The 17,049-nt window shown below is 40.6% G+C and overlaps 1 protein-coding gene across 8 annotated transcripts in view; it reads left to right on the plus strand.

Moving 5' to 3' along the window:
• The window catches only part of ARHGAP10 (Rho GTPase activating protein 10), a 266,272-nt gene that overhangs the window by 202,138 nt on the left and 47,085 nt on the right, over positions 1-17,049 (plus strand). Inside the window, exon 20 of one of the 8 annotated variants that reach the window (XM_073341324.1) lies at positions 7,802-7,904. The exons of the other annotated variants lie outside the window; for them this stretch is intronic. Within the exon in view, the coding sequence (XP_073197425.1) occupies positions 7,802-7,866 (65 nt within the window). The 3' untranslated portion in view covers positions 7,867-7,904. The remainder of the gene's footprint in view (positions 1-7,801; positions 7,905-17,049) is intronic. 8 annotated transcript variants of the gene reach the window in all.

The following is a 17,049-nucleotide window of genomic DNA, read 5'->3' on the forward strand; positions in this document are numbered from 1 at the left end:
ACATGTTGAAGTATTCCATCCTGTCAGTATTTCAAGTAGAACACTGCTTAATGGGGGACTGAGAAGTACTTTGAGATATGGCCTGATCCTCCAGTTTTCACTGAAGAATATTTGTACCAGATTTGCCCGAAAATGTCCTCAGTTTTTACATGGACAGTCAACAAAGTTTCTCAGAAGAAAGCTCTGCTTATATTTCATCCAAGAGACAATTAAAATGTTGTTCCTTCCTAAATTTATTTATTTTTGCATTTTACAGTCCACAGAAAAATGCTCTCAGAGGTAAAATGGGGAAAATCTATTAACCCAGTGCCCCCTCCAACAAATAAAAATAAGAGCCTCGTCCAAAATTATTAAAAATGGAGGTAGGGAATTATCTGTAGCCTGAGAATTGTAATAATCATGGTGGCCTTTAGGACTGGAGAAGCCAAAAGCTACAAGCATGTGGAGTATGGAATGTGGCCCTGAATCATCTCCATTTCTGGCTCTGCTGGTAGAAGTGTTTGTGTAACTGTCAGATGTAAGTTCCCCACACCATGAAGTATCCAATACCACATAAAGAGTCTCTTTCCATGCACATTTTTATTTCCCAAATATAAGCAAAGTGCTCTCTCACTTTCAGTATGCAAAACAGACCTTGTAGGAATATTCAAAAATAAAAATCGAAAAGGGGGACATGACTAAAATGAAAATAATAAAATAATGAGGGGAATAAGAGGACCAGTGAGCCTAGGTAATAGGGTCAATCTTTCCTGGAGAAAGAGCATCATTAAAAGTCAGATCTCCTGCAATATTCCCCTATCTCTGTAATGCTCCACCTTCTGCACATAGACATGCAAGAGCACATAATACTGTAAGCAGGCCAATTTGGCGTACTAAAAGCCATTAATCCCAGGCATGGAAGCGACTGACATGTACCCTTGCTTCATGCCAGCTGTGCACTATCCAACCTCCATTCAAAAGGTAATATTCCTTACTGAGGCATGCAAGGATGCTTGCAGAATAAACAGCTGAAGCAATAGGCTCAAGTCCTATTAATGAGGAATAATACTGGAGTGAATGAGAGAGCATTTCTTTTAATGGGACGTTTTTGTCTCTCTTTTTGGTGGTGTTTAGTGTGAGTGAGAAAAGTCTAGAGATTGGTGTTCTGGATATAAGGGGTTGATGGGAGAGTTAAGGGAGCCTTCCCCTGTTCTGCTCCTGCTCCTCTTTACCCTTTCTCATTCAGTCTTCCAAATTCTGTTCCTGTTCTCCCATTACCTTCTTCCCCTCCTTTTCCCCATTAGATCCTGTCCTTCTGAGACAGCTCCTGGCTTCTCTTTTAGGCTTTTCATTTCCCCCGACAGTGGAAAGCTGAGACAGACAGATTACCTCCTTCCGTAATTCCAACTACAACTGCTCCTTTCTGGCTAGGAACCAACAGCGGGGTAGAATAGCAGAGTGGGTGCCTGATCAGAAGGTGCTATGGTGGGGACCTGGTGGTTAGGAGTTGAAACTGTAGCCATTACCCTGCTGCCTGGCTGGAGCCCAGCAGATAGAAGAGAATTCCGCTGTCCTGTGAGACGGTGTGAGCAGTAACATACAGGCAAAAATGTCATGCAAGATGTGTAACACTTGGGATACACTCTTAGGAAGTGGGCAGTTGTCTTCTACAAAAAGTTCGGTTACTGAATAGATTTAATGTTTAGCTCCTTGAAAAGTGCATTACAATAGACTAATCTCCAAGGCATGGATGATGATAGGGTGGTCCTTGCGTGTAAGAACAGAACATCAACCTCCTGATCATATGGAGGTGGAAAAAGCTGTCTTGGTCATGGCTGCCTTATGTTATCAGCTAGAAACTAGCAAGATGCCGAAATTGTGATCACACATGACAAACACGCACCTTCAGTCACAGGGGCCAATACAAACTTTGCCATGTCCTATAGTTGCTTTCCTTAACCTAACAATGTTACCTCAGTCTTCTGTGGATTGAGCCACAGCCGTGACCCTCTCATCCATTCTCAATGAGCTACTATTCACTGAGACAGACTCCTCTTTAGCTATTGCCATTCAAGAAATAGGTCTTGGAGTCATTGTAGATAGTTCTCTGAAAACATCTGCTCAATATGCAGCTGAAGTGTAAAAGCTAACAGAATCTTAGGAATCATTAGAAAGGGCTAGATAAGACAGAAAATATCATAATACCACTATATAAATCCATGGCATGCCCACACATTGTATACTGTGAGCGTTTCTGGTCCCCCTAAAAAAAGATACACTAGAATTGGGGGGGAATTATGGAGCAAGGCAACAAAAATAATTAAGGGTCTGGAGCAGCTTCTTTATGAGGAGAGATTAAAAAGACTGGTACGGTTTAGCTAGAAAAGAGACAACTAAGAGGGGATATGATAGAGATCTATAAAAATCATAAATTATGTGGAGAAACTAAATAAGGAAGTGTTATGTAACCCGTCACGTGACACAAGAACCAGGAGTCACCCAATGAAATTAATAGATAGCAGGTTTAAAACAAATACAAGGAAGTACTTCTTCACGCAGTGCACAGTCAATCTGTGGAACTCATTGCCAGGGGATGTTGTGAAGGCCAAAAGTATAAGTGGGTTCAGTAAAGAATTAGATAAGTTCATGAGGGATAGGCCCATCAATGGCTTTTAGCTAAGACAGTCAGGGATGCAACCCCCACGCTCTGGGTGTCCCTAAACCTCTGACTGCCAGGATGGCAGGGATTGGATAACTCAATGATTGGCTGCTCTGTTCACTCCCTCTGAAGCACCTGGTATTGGCTACTGTTGGAACACAAGGTACAGGGCTAGAGGGACCACTGGTCTGACCCGGAATGGCCGTTCTCTTCTCCGCACCCTCTAATTCAGACAAAATGGAAACAGAGCTGAGTGTAATTGGCATGTTGAAAACACTTCAACATAGGCCTCCTCATTAACCTTTCCAGCAGTCCCCTATATACTGAAAAGGAGGGGAGATACGGGAAACCATTGTGAGGCATGTTAGGGCTTGTTTTCACAACCAGGGTAAGTCGACCTAAGTTATGCTACTGTAGCTATATGAATAACGTAGCTGGAGTCAACATAGCTTAGGTCGACTTACCCCAGTGTCTTCACTGCACTATGTGGACAGGAGATGCTCTCCAGTCAACTTCCCTTACTCTTCTCAGAGAGGTGGAATACTGCGGTCGACCTGAGAGTGCTCTGCCATCAATTTGGCGGGTCTTCACTAGACCCACTAAATTGATCCCTGTAGTGTTGATCTCCCCATAGTGAAGACGAGCCCTATGTTTTTGTAGCAATATTAGCTTGTTCAATTACTGCTGATGCTTATGCTTCCTTCTAAATGAAGGCAGGAAAGTATTTGTTTTTTTAATACTAAATAGCAAAAGAAAATTGGATAACAAGGTGATATGGTATCAGTTTGTCAGTTGGGGAGCCTGTATTGAGTGCATGAGCTCTTTCTGCGGTCCATGTCTACCTGGCGCAGGCACTCACAGGAGTTCCACATCGGCCATCTGGCATGACCCCACTAACTGACAGGATTGCCAAACCCAATACTGCAAAACTCAGAAGGAAAGTCAAAATAAACCCATGATGATGATGTCGTCTGACGAGAAAGGCACCGTAAACCCCTTGCCAGTGCATGTGCCTTTGTTTCACAGCCATGCAATATGGCACCGTGTCCTGAAAAGAACAGAAAACTTTTAATAAAATAGCCCTGGGTTTAAGGATATTTGATGCCATATGAGGAGCACTAATGCTTGCCTACAGTGGAGATTTTTGTACTAGTGTAGTCATGGCACTGCTTTCTCTTCTAGCTGTATCTGCCCCCTTTTGGTGACCTATGGCTCTTCTATAGGAGGTTCCCTACGAGCCTCACCATAGTTTTTCATTCTGATTAATAGAGCCTCCTCTTGTCATTGTAATCCTCAAAGAGTAAAGAGAGGAACTCCACACTTTTGTATCTGATTTCTGTTCACACAGTTCTCCTTTGATCTGGCATATCTCAGAATTTAATTATGAGGTCTAAACTGATGCCCCACTCTGGATCTGTGAGTGTGCCTGGAACTGTTTGCCACAGCTTAATGAAGAGATGAAGATTCTTGAAGCATTTCATTTTAAGTTAGCTCAGTGAAAGGTTCACCTACAACTCAGCACATCTATGTGGTTTTTACTAAAGAAATTGGCAATCTAAAAGTTTTTCATCCTACATTTTAAGGGGGAACCTGAAGAGGAACAGATATAAATGAAGGTAATTCCATGATATTCCAGGTGGTAAAAGTGTGGCTGGAAAACCTGTTTTGTTTTATTAAATTTATACAACCACTTTAAAAAAAATTTAAAAGGTTTTGCATGAGTGAGGAAGAAGAAGTGCCCTCAGCTTGTTATGTCTTGCAGATGGAAGACACATTTCCTTTCCCTCACATTTTGGTTGCAGACCTTAAGCTGCATGAACCAATCTTCAGACAGGTTCTGCCTCTTGATGCTGCTTTTCTAGCATTCCTGAATCATTTTGGGGTTGGGGAAAATAATCTCTCTAATAAAACCCTCTACATTGTGTATAATATATACATGCATTCTTACATACGCACGCACGCACTTTTTTAAATCAATCAAAGCTGGTCGGTCTTTAGGAAAAAAGTGAGGTCAGTCATAGCCATATGTTAAAAATTATTTTAGCATAAAGAAAAATTGGCCTACATAATGTTTTGCAACCCTGACTCTTACTGCACGTGTTTGGAAAAGAAGAATTATTCTGATGGATAAACAAGTTATCTACTGCCCATTATCTGACAGAAATCTGTATTGGTTGCAGTGTGCAACAGTCCTTTTTAATATTTTAATTAATGGAAAACCTAATACTTTTTATGTAGTCTAACTTACATACTAAGATAGCAGTAGAATTCTGTGGGATTTGCTACACAATAACAAAAATCTTTCTCATGTAATGACATGCAGTAATAGAGCTGTCTTTCACACAGTGTACAGGAACCTAATATTCAGACACTAGTATCTCAGGATCCCTGAAATTTGTTTTTTGTTTTTGAATCTTAGTGTTATTTGTTAAGGTTTGCTACCAAAATAAAGTAGCTAAATGTCAGCCACCCTTGCTCTGAAGAGTGTCCACATGAGAGGGTTTGGACTGGTTTAATTAAGTCAATTTAGAAACAGATTTAGTGAAATAGGTGCAATTTTTGGGGTGTAGACTGGGTCTGAGTAGTAAGCAGAGTTCTGCTTACACATTTCAGTTGGAAAGAAGATGATTATACTGAGATTACTTTCCTCAGCACTGGATGTTCTTTCTTCAGATCTTAATATAAAAGACTACTCCTGATTTCTGCCATTTGAACATGATCCGTGTGGACTGTAGTGGTGGGAAATCCACCCTTAATGGGAGAGGCATTGGCATAAGAGGCTCACAACCCCTATACTGCTGGAGCTGGCTAGCTAGCACCATCCAAAACTGGGCAGTGTAACGTTGTTGGTTTAGGGGAGTCAAAGCCCTGTTTAGAGATGGGCTGACTTAATATGATCCCAAAGAGCTTCCGTTGTTGAGTCATCTGATGAGCCTTGACCATAATATGAAGCTGCGTTCTTCTGGTCGAATCCCTGAAGTGGGATGTCAGTGCAAACACAGCCACCTTTCCCAGGCTTTCCGGGGTTAGTCTGCCCTTGTTGGCACAGGGGTGCAAATTGCAACAACTGTGCTAATCAAATCCATTATGTGACAGCTGTGGAGGGGGCAAATGGGAGTAGGTTGACTAGTTTTTTCCTCTCTCTTTAGAAGCTTAAATATCTTGTCTCAGAATCTTTTGACTTCTGTTGTGATTATGTAAATGTGAATGTTCTGCTTCAACAGTATAAGGTAATTTGTTTTGACTTTTGTTGACATTGTAACCTAACTGGTCCCCTTCAGTTCATAATCTAATTCACATAAGAATTCCATTGACCTTTTGAAGTAGAGGTGGTGGTTCATGTCATAACGTAATGCCTATTAGCTGCCACTGACTTAATAATGTGATCCGTACTTCATATCATTTGATTCCTTTTAACTTGTATTGACATTGTTAGACAACTGATCCTCTGTCATATTTTTATACCATTTCACTCTGCTGCTGTACATGTTGAAGTTGTAGTGTCAAATGTAATTCTTACTCTTCTGTGAATGTTTATTATGTGCATTGTTTCTGTCTCTAATCTGTGAAGTTTCTCTTTAAATAAAAACATTGAATGTATCCATCATAAATTCACAGACAAATAAGACTACTTTCTACTTAGTTAGATATCTGTATTATTGAGGAAAAATTGTTCCTTATGATGAATGAATATCTCAACTCTATTCGCTCCTTACCTACATTAGACTTTGTTTATTACAATATGCAAGGTGGAAAAAAAAATGAGTGGAGGTCTTTTAACCTCCCAGTTTGGGATATCTGTGCAGCCAACATGACGCCTTCAAATGCATGAAAACGTTTTATTCTTCTTATAATCTATACCGTGCTTGTCATCTTGATATCTTAGGGGAATGTGTGAAGCCTTCACGTTACGTACTGTTACTACAGAATTTTTCATTTTTATAAACTACTTTTGACCCATAGATGTTGTTAGTATGGCTGATCTTAAAGATTACTTTTTCTTTTGATGGTGCAATCTGTAACTCTACTCAAGTTAGTTTGCAGAAAAACTGGTTAATTGCTTGAGAGAGAAGGTGTTAGCTGTCTGGTTTTCTTGGCTCTTGTTACAAGTGGATGTTTTCTTATTTAAAATTCTTGTATTAAAGCCAAGGACTGATTCTTGATGTTTGTCAAGATATTTCAGTTTCTTTCAGGTTTTGAAGCCAACAACAAAATATTCTTTGAACAGAACATGCATTCCAATCACAGCAACAACAAAATTAAAAAAAAAGATAAAATTGGCTGGCCTAGCTGGAAAGTAGAGTTTGGATTCTGATAGGGATAATAGTATTACATTTTATATATTTAGAGTCTTCCAACCCTAAGAATCTCTGATTTTGGAGCAGGGGAGGGATGAGAGAGAGTTGGGAAGGTGAAATAACATACAAACTTATTGAACAACATGGTGATAGACACAGTTTTGTTACAGATTTTGTCTGACAAAACTTTTTTTTTTCTTTTTAACTGGGAGTAGAAATAAGGAGAAGGAGAAGGTCAAGAGTATGGGAGGTCAAGAATTAAGGGAGTAAAAAAAGATGAAAGCAAGGACAGGCTTTTATAGATTCCAGTGCCAGAAAGGATCATCATGATCATCTAGTCTGACCTCCTGTATAAAACAAGCCATAGAACTTCCCGGAAATAATTCCCAGATTGTATCTTTTAGAAAAACATCCTGTCTTGATTTAAAAATTGCCAGTGATGGAGACTCCACCGCAACCGTTGGTAAATTGTTCCCATGGTTAATTACCCTGGTTGTTAAAAATTTACGCCTCATTTCCAGTCTGAATTTGTCTAACTTCAACTTCCATCCTTGGAAGAGCCCATTATCAAATATTTTTTGAAGAGCCCATTATGAAATATTTGTTATCCAGGTATATACTTATAAACTGGTTGAGTCATCCCTTAACCTTCTCTTTGATAAGCTAAATAGAGTGAACTCCTTGAGTCTGTTTTCTTATCTTTTTATCATTCTTGTGGGCTCTTTTCTGAACTATCTACAATTTATCAGCATCCCTCTTGAATTGTGGATACCAGAACTGGACCCAGTATTCCAGTAGAACTTGCTCCAATGCAAATAAGGAGATAAAATAACCTCTCTACCCCTGTTTATGTATCCCACTGTAGCATTAGTTCTTTTGGCCACGCTACTGCAATTGGGAGCTCTTGTTCAGCTGATTATCCACCGTTAATTGGTTTTCAGAGTCATTGCTTCTCAGGATAGAATCCTGTAAGTATGGCCTACCTTCTTTGTTCCTAGAGGTATACATTTACCTATATTAAAATGCATATTGTTTACTTACGCCCAGCTATCTCTATCAGTGGCCTGTCCTCTTCATTATTTACCACTTCCCCAATATTTGTGTCACCAGCGAACTTTATCAGTGATGATTTTGTTTTCTTCCAAGACATGGATAAAAACTTTATATCGCATAGGGCCAAGAGCACATCCTGGTGGAACTTCACTAGAAATACACCCACTCCATGATAATTCCCAGATTACAAGTACATTTTGAGACCTATCAGTTAGCCAGTTTTTAACCCATTTAATGTGTCACAATTTTATATTCTAGTTTTTAATCAAAGTATTGTGTGGTATTAAGTCAAATGTCTTACAAATGTCTAAATATATTACGTCAACACCTTTATCAACCAAATTCGTAATTTCATCCAAAAAAGATACAAGTTAGTTTGATGAACTGATGAAGTGAGCTGTAGCTCACGAAAACTCATGCTCAAATAAATTGGTTAGTCTCTAAGGTGCCACAAGTCCTCCTTTTCTTTTTGCGAATACAGACTAACACGGCTGTTCCTCTGAAACCTGAAGTTAGTTTGACAGGATCTATTGCTATAACAGAGGAGAGTCTTAAAAGAGGGTTTTAAAAGACTAGAAGATAGTGTTTTTATGGATTATCTAAGGGAGTTTTCACTGTGTATAGGGGTTGACATGGAAAAAAGTGCAGAGGGTGCTTGAAGGAGAAACTGAATGGTGGACAGTAAAGGCTGGACATAATGGATCAAAGATGAGGGGCAAGAATATGATAAATCACTAGATTTTCTAGATAAGGTTGCGTTAAATTATAAAGGACTATAAACACAAGCTGAAGAGGTGAAGGAAAGCCTGCAGAAAGCCTAAGGGTATTGTGGTTAGAGCACAAGCCAGGAAAATGATCTTGATAGCAACAAATTTTAATGGACTTGAACAGGGAGCAAGGTTTCTGTGGGAAAGGCCATAAAGGAGGGGGAAAAATGAAGTAATCAGAAAGAAAGTGATGAGGGCATGTATAGGCTGCGGTCCTGTTTCCCGCAGCCCAGGAAAGACTAACACCATGGCCAAAGTCTGGATCTGTCCCCAGAGAACAGTTTACTATTTAAAACTCATAAAGGAAAGCTATTCCTCTGACCAAAACAGGCTGCAAGGGCCCAGAGGCCTTTCGCCTTGCATCTCGCCCCCCTGCTTCCGGGCTGCCACACTGGCTTCATACAGCTTTCCCCTTCAATTAAGATCTCTGAGGCTGGACCCCTTTCCTGCTGGGTTGAAACAGGGCTAGCTGTCTAGCTGGACCCAGGACTTCTGGCCCTTAAGGGGGCAGACCATGCTGTTACACAGCTTCCCCCCTTGACTGGCCTGAGGACAATGTCTGTAGTCTATATCCTCACCAGGGTACAGTCCTTTCCTGTAGCTGATTGAATTTCCTCTCTGTTCCAGGGACCAATTGCCTGTCTGCATTCTCCACCACATGTAAGGCTGCTGGCCTGTCTTTCTCAGCATCTTTCCATCAGAGCTCAGTTTATTATTCAAACACAAAACAAAGCTATTCTCCTGATCAAAGCAGTTTGCAGGGGCCCAGAGGTCTTTCCCTTCGTATCTTTCGATGCTGCTCCAGGGCCTTCCACAGAAACCTACTTGCTTCCTGCCATTCTCCTCTTCAGCTGAGCTCTCTCAGCCTTTTATCGGAGTCTCTTGACCCCCTTCTCAGCTGGGTCTGATAATTGAACAGGGTGACTGGCCTGAGGCCCTTTTGTCCTTAGAGTGGCAGATCATGCCATTACAGCACAGAAGCAGAGTTGTAGTTATGTGGACTGAGAGGAAAAGTTGGATCTTGTACCTATGTAGGAAGAAGAGGCAAGATGTAGAAAAAGCCTGTATGTATGGCTCGAGAGAGAAGGCCAAGACAAAAGTGATATGCAAGCTCACAGACTGGGTGACCCAGATGATGGTAGTGTTGCTCATGATTATAGAGAAAAAGGGGTAGGGTATAGTGCTGTGGAAAAGGAGTATCAAGAACTCAGTTTTGGTCTCGTAGAGTTTCAATTGATGTGTGGATGCTTGAGGACAACCCATGCAGAGTTGTCCTAAAGATTGGCTGAGATATTGGAATGGGTGGAGGGAGATTTGTGAGTTATCAGCATAAAGATGATAGTCTAAGTTTGGCTTGCAGATAAGAGCAGCCAGAGATAGGGTGTAGTAAGAGAAAAGAAATTGGGTGGGGATGAAGGCTTTGAGGAACACCCATGAAACGCTCAGAACAACAGTCCACTCAATGATACACTGAAGGAAGTGATCAGAAAGGTAGCCGTCTAGCTAATTTAAGTAATGGCAATGAACTTCAAAAGTAGTAATGTTCTGCCTATTTTTCTGTATAGAAGCTACCTATAATAAAGAGGCTTTGGGAGATGGAGGAGAACTGAAGGTTTCTGGTGCCCCTCTCTAAAAGAATAAAAAATATTAATCCAGTAATGCAATGCCACATTTACACCTACAGAACTTGACAATGTTTCTCAGAGCTTGACAATGTAAAAGAAATGGGGGGGAAACCACAATAGAAAAAAAATTAACAATCTACTGAATCTAGGAATCAATTAATCTACTGAATTAAAAAACAAAACAAAACTGTGGCAGTAAAGTGCTTGACATCATAGATACAGTGGACATCATAATGCTGTCAAGGCTGCTCTGCGCTCTGAACCTTTCTAGAATTTTACTGGCTTTTCAAAGCAATACATAACAAATGGGGGGAAAGAGACTAAATAGATAGCAATCAATATAAATTAAAAGTTCTGAAATGTAGAAAATTGATAAGGAAAGCTAAAGACACCAGGAGAACCTCCATGGCTGGTAGGGCTAAGGATAATAAGGAGTTTTAAAAGCATATTAGCAGCAAAATAAATTCTAGCTAGAATATAGGCCCATTACAAGTAAAATTGTTAATAATGCAGAAAAGACAGAAGTGTTCAATAAATATTTCTGTATTTGGAAAAAAGCAGGATGATGTACTCATATTACTTGAGGATAATGAAATTCTTTCCAGTCCATTAGTAACTAAGGAGGATGTCAAACAACATCTTCTAGGGATAAACATTTTAAAATCAATGGGCCCAAATGAACTTGCACCCAAAAGAGGCCTAAAAGAGTTGGCTGAGGAGAGTGTTGTTAATTCTTAATAAATATTACTATACTGGGGAAATTCCAGAAGACTAGAAGAGTGCTAATGTTCTGTCACTATTCAAACAGGGCAAGCAGAATGACCCAGGAAACTATAGGCTGGTTAGTGCAACATCAATCCCTGGAAAATTAATAGAAAAATTGATGTGGGTTTGTGACAGATATGACAATATCCTGGAAAACCTATTTTGAATTAAGTAAAAGTATCTTAGGAGGTCATTGTGTTAAAAATGCAAATGTTTATGTATTGTTGTGGGATGGTTCTTTTAAGGGGGAGAAAGGATTAATGTAAATACTGGGAAGTGTTATGTGCTTCAAAGGACTCTTTTTAAAAAAACAAAACAAAAGGACCCCAATGGACCAGACAAGACTGAATTTAGTTGAGTGGAGTTCCTAGGAAACAATTGGAAAGAACGGAATCCCCTCCAGAGCCATCCTTTTGAAATTGTGCCTCAAAGAGAAATCCATTATCTGGCTGATTACCTATTCACCTATTCAAAAGCCCAAACTAGATAAAGGAAGGACTCAGTAACTCATGGGGGAGCTAGTTCTGAGTGATAGCTGTTCTGAACTTCAGGAAAAACCTCTGTGTGGGGCATGAAGAACTAATTACCAACCAGAGCCCTTGCTGGAGTTAGGGAGTGGTCTCTGGTAAACTTATTAGCGTGCATGTAGGTTCTTTTATTTTTTTAAATATATTTTCTCTGTAATGCTTCTACTGTAGGAATAAAAGTGCTTGCTTAGAAAGAACTTTGCACTAACTTATAACTTTGTCTTTTCTCTGAGGAAAAAAGTAAAGCAAGCTGGCTTAGGAAGTCTGATTTTTCTGGGGATGCCACAGGATAGGCAGGAAGCTGTGCAGTCTGGAAATCCCAGTCAAGAGTGGGAACAGTGGTGGCTGAGGAGCCTGGTGCCTAGAGTGGGTGCTGGACCATAGAGGTGTAATAAAGGTGCAGTTTCCCTGAACTGTGACAGGATTCACTTGATAAAGAATGAACGGGTTAGAATATAAGTAATGCCTGTATGCTTTTATGTGAGATTGGTTTTGTCAAACAATTCTAATTTCATTCTTTGATGAGATTACACATTTTTAGGAGAGTGGTAGGAAAGAGAAGAAATAAGGTCAGGAAGGAAAAGGACACATGACCAGAGGGAGGAGAAATGAGGGAGACGGCAGTCTCCCATCCCAGATGATATCTGGGATTTAGCCAGAGCTGGTGGAGGTGCTGGTGTCATCCAGGTCCCTCTCTCTCTGTCCTGGTGTGGTAAGGACATCCCTCTGGATTTGGATGATGGACTAACTACACTAATTACACTAATTAACTAAATTAGCTACAACTACACAAATTACAGTAATTAACTAAACTAATTACACTAATTCAGTCTTTTCTTTCTCCCTTTTGCCCCTTTTCCCATCACGGTTTATTGTTATAGGTTATCATGACATTTTTGTGGATTTTTATCCAGTTTCCCCACACTTAGACTCACAACTGAGGTAGGCCTACCAGGCCCCAACTATCACTACATCTCCCTTCTGGCCCTAAACTCTGTGAATCTATGAAAATTAATTTGGAATTTGGGGTACATAACTTAGTCTCCAAAACTAACACTGAGATTATGTATGTGTAGCAAAAAATCTCTTGTGTTACTAGAAGGTAACACTGTAGTATGTTGTTCTAAGCTGATGAAGGCACATCCATATCAACATTTATGCTGTAGGAAAGAAATTGTGACAAACTGTAAAATCTATGTGTAAAATCCTGACCCCATTGACGTCAGTGGGAGTTTTGTCATTGACTTCAGTGGATCCAGGATTTCACCCTGTGTCTGAAGGACTTCATATTGTGCCTGCAACTGATAATATGGAAGCACTGCCAAGCCTACCTGTAAACTAAAACAACCCTCCTCCTGAGTATTTTCATACTCATAGAAGTGCTTTATATTCTTGACCTGTCTGCGTGCATTTATATAGATTATATTCCCATTTGATGGTTTGTGTTTGTAAATGTTTAGCAAATTACAGAAGCAGACAAATCCTCCAAAACGGTTATGTTGACTGAGAATCTTGGTGCTATCAATGTAACTGGGTCTGAAAAGCAAGACTTTGAGGGGAAATGTGCATTATGACTTAGTTTTAGTTTTAGAGAATTAAATTACCTTATGAAGTAAGATTACAATATTACTGTCTAATCTTTAGAATATGTTTCTGATTTTGACATGTATACCTGTAACAGAGATGTAATGAATTAGTTTTTACCTGACACTTGTACAGTTCTCATGGCATGACATACCATGCAAATTAGAATAGCAATATTGAAGAATTATCAGCTCAAAGTATCATTGCAAAGCAGTAACGCAGTGCAGCTGCTCTGTGAGTGAGCAGGATTAGGCTAGAATATGAATGACTCATTTTCTGAGGTTATCATTCTCCTCCTCAGAGTTTCATACTTTGCTACTACAAGCTAATTTAGATCCTTAAATTAGCAGCTACTTTAGGGAGAAATTTTCAGATGATCACTTTTTATCACTTGAGTGTCTTTAGTTGTATGTCATTTTAATCTCTAGGGAAGCTGTTCTTTCAAAGGTTTCAGAGTAGCAGCCATGTTAGTCTGTATTCGCAAAAAGAAAAGGAGTACTTGTGGCACCTTAGAGACTAACCAATTTATTTGAGCATAAGGTTTCGTGAGCTACAGCTCACTTCATCGGATGCATTCAGTGGAAAATACAGCGGGGAGATTTATATACATAGAGAACATGAAACAATGGGTGTTAACATACACACTGTAATGAGAGTGATCACTTAAGGTCACTTAAGCTATTACCAGCAGGAGAGTGAGGGGGGAAAAGACCTTTTGTAGTGATAATCAAGGTGGGCCATTTCCAGCAGTTGACAAGAACATCTGAGGAACAGTCGGGGTGGAGGGGGGGAATAAACATGGGGAAATAGTTTTACTTTGTGTAATGACCCATCTACTCCCAGTCTCTATTCAAGCCTGAATTAATTGTATCCAGTTTGCAAATTAATTCCAATTCAGCCGTCTGTCGTTGGAGTCTGTTTTTGAAGTTTTTTTGTTGAAGAATTGCAACTTTTAGGTCTGTAATCGAGTGACCAGAGAGATTGAAGTGTTCTCCAACTGGTTTTTGAATGTTATAATTCTTGACGTCTGATTTGTGTTAATTTATTCTTTTACGTAGAGATTGTCCAGTTTGACCAATGTACATGGCAGAGGGGCATTGCTGGCACATGATGGCATATATCACATTGGTAGATGTGCAGGTGAATGAGCCTTTGAAAGTGTGGCTGATATGATTAGGCCCTATGATGGTGTCCCCTGAATAGATATGTGGACACAGTTGGCAATGGACTTTGTTGCCAGGAGAGGTTCCTGGGTTAGTATTTCTTTTGTGTGGTTGCTGGTGAGTATTTGCTTCAGGTTGGGGGGCTGTCTGTAAGAGAGGACTGGCCTGTCTCCCAAGATCTGTGAGAGTGATGGGTCATCCTTCAGGATAGGTTGTAGATCCTTGATGATGCATTGGAGAGGTTTTAGTTGGGGGCTGAAGGTGATGGCTAGTGGCATTCTGTTATTTTCTTTGTTGGGCATGTCTTGTAGTAGGTGACTTCTGGGTACTCTTCTGTCTCTGTCAGTCTGTTTCTTCACTTCAGCAGGTGGGTATTGTACTTGTAAGAATGCTTGATAGAGATCTTGTAGGTGTTTGTCTCTGTCTGAGGGGTTGGAGCAAATGCGATTGTATCGGAGAGCTTGGCTGTAGACAATGGATCATGTGGTGTGGTCTGGGTGAAAGCTGGAGGCATGTAGGTAGGAATAGCGGTCAGTAGGTTTCCGGTGTAGGGTAGTGTTTATGTGACCATCACTTATTAGCACTGTAGTGTCCAGGAAGTGGATCTCTTGTGTGGACTGGTCCAGATTGAGGTTGATGGTGGGATGAAAATTGTTGAAATCATGGTGGAATTCCTCAAGGGCTTCTTTTCCATGGGTCCAGATGATGAAGATGTCATCAATATAGCACAAGTAGAGTAGGGGTATTAGGGGACGAGAGCTGAGGAAGCGTTGTTCTAAGTCAGCCATAAAAATGCTGGCATACTGTGGGGCCACGTGGGTACCCATAGCAGTGCCGCTGATTTGAAGGTATACATTGTCCCCAAATGTGAAATAGTTGTGGGTGAGGACAAAGTCACAAAGTTCAGCCACCAGGTTGCCGTGACATTATTGGGGATACTGTTCCTGACGGCTTGTAGTCCATCTTTGTGTGGAATGTTGGTGTAGAGGGCTTCTACATCCATAGTGGCCAGGATGGTGTTTTCAGGAAGATCACCGATGGATTGTAGTTTCTTCAGAAAGTCAGTGGTGTCTCGAAGATAGCTGGGAGTGCTGGTAGCTTAGGGCCTGAGGAGGGAGTCTACATAGCCAGACAATCCTGGTTGGGGTTCCAGGGGTGTGTCTGTGTGGATTTGTTCTTGTGCTTTTTCAGGGAGTTTCCTGAGCAAATGGTGTGGTTTCTTTTGGTAACCCTCAGTGGGATCAGAGGGTAATGGCTTGTAGAAAGTGGTGTTGGAGAGATGCCTAGCAGCCTCTTGTTCATATTCCGACCTATTCATGATGACGACAGCACCTCCTTTGCCAGCCTTGTTGATTATGATGTCAGAGTTGTTTCTGAAGCTGTGGTTGGCATTGTGTTCTCCACGGCTGAAGTTATGGGGCAAGTGGTGCTGCTTTTCCACAATTTCAGCCCGTGCACGTCAGCAGAAGCACTCTGTGTAGAAGTCCAGTCTGTTGTTTCGACCTTCAGAAGGAGTCCACCCAGAATCCTTCTTTTTGTAGTCTTGGTAAGAAGGTCTCTGTGGGTTAGTATGTTGTTCAGAGGTGTGTTGGAAATATTCCTTGAGTCGGAGACGTCGAAAATAGGATTCTAGGTTACCACAGAACTGTATCATGTTCGTGGGGGTGGAGGGGCAGAAGGAGAGGCCCCGAGATAGGACAGATTCTTCTGCTGGGCTAAGAGTATAGTTGGATAGATTAACAATATTGCTGGGTGGGTTAAGAGAACCACTGTTGTGGCCCCTTGTGGCATGTAGTAGTTTAGATAGTTTAGTGTCCTTTTTCTTTTGTAGAGAAGCAAAGTGTGTGTTGTAAGAGGCTTGTCTAGTTTTTGTAAAGTCCAGCCACGAGGAAGTTTGTGTGGAAGGGGGATGGTGAAGAGCTGGCTGGGAAAGCAGGAGTTGACTGCTTTGATGAGCGTCTGCTATTTCAGTGGAAGAAGTTGACTTGGATAAAGTAGTTGTGAGGTGGAGGACAATGGCTTTTATCCTCTGAAGGTGTTCCTAGTTGACAATATTCAAATTAAAAAAAAAAAGGGGGGAAAAGGAAATCAGATCAGTGAAACAGTAGAACATTCAACTCAGATTAGATTATATCAAACTGAACTATTCTTTGTGGGGATTAATTACCAGTATGTCAATTATTGAATTAGAACATATTTGTAAGGGTTTTTTTTCATGTAGAGTACTGAGTGCACAATATGCAGCTTCTCAGACTAATGCTACAATTTAGAGACCATTGATCAGATAATTATATAGACATGGAATGGTAGGATATGGGGTTTATAGCTTTTGCCTGAAGGAGTTGAACTTGATGATGAGGTTGAGGGGTCATCACCATATAATATTTTTAATATGGTATTAATCACCACTTCTCTGGGATGTGTTGGCATATGTTAGTAGGAGTAAAATTGAAGTGAGAGAATAAATGAGGTGCATGGAGGGAATCCTGTGAAGATTGTCTTGAATATTTATTATTACTAGTGTATATTTATATTATGGTAGCACCCAAAGGCCACATTGGGGGGTGGGATAGCTCAGTGGTTTGAGCATTGGCCTGCTAAACCCAGGGTTGTGAGTTCAATCCTTGAG

The sequence above is a fragment of the Lepidochelys kempii genome, chromosome 4 (genome assembly GCF_965140265.1).
Source record: "Lepidochelys kempii isolate rLepKem1 chromosome 4, rLepKem1.hap2, whole genome shotgun sequence".
Lineage (NCBI taxonomy): Eukaryota > Metazoa > Chordata > Testudines > Cheloniidae > Lepidochelys > Lepidochelys kempii.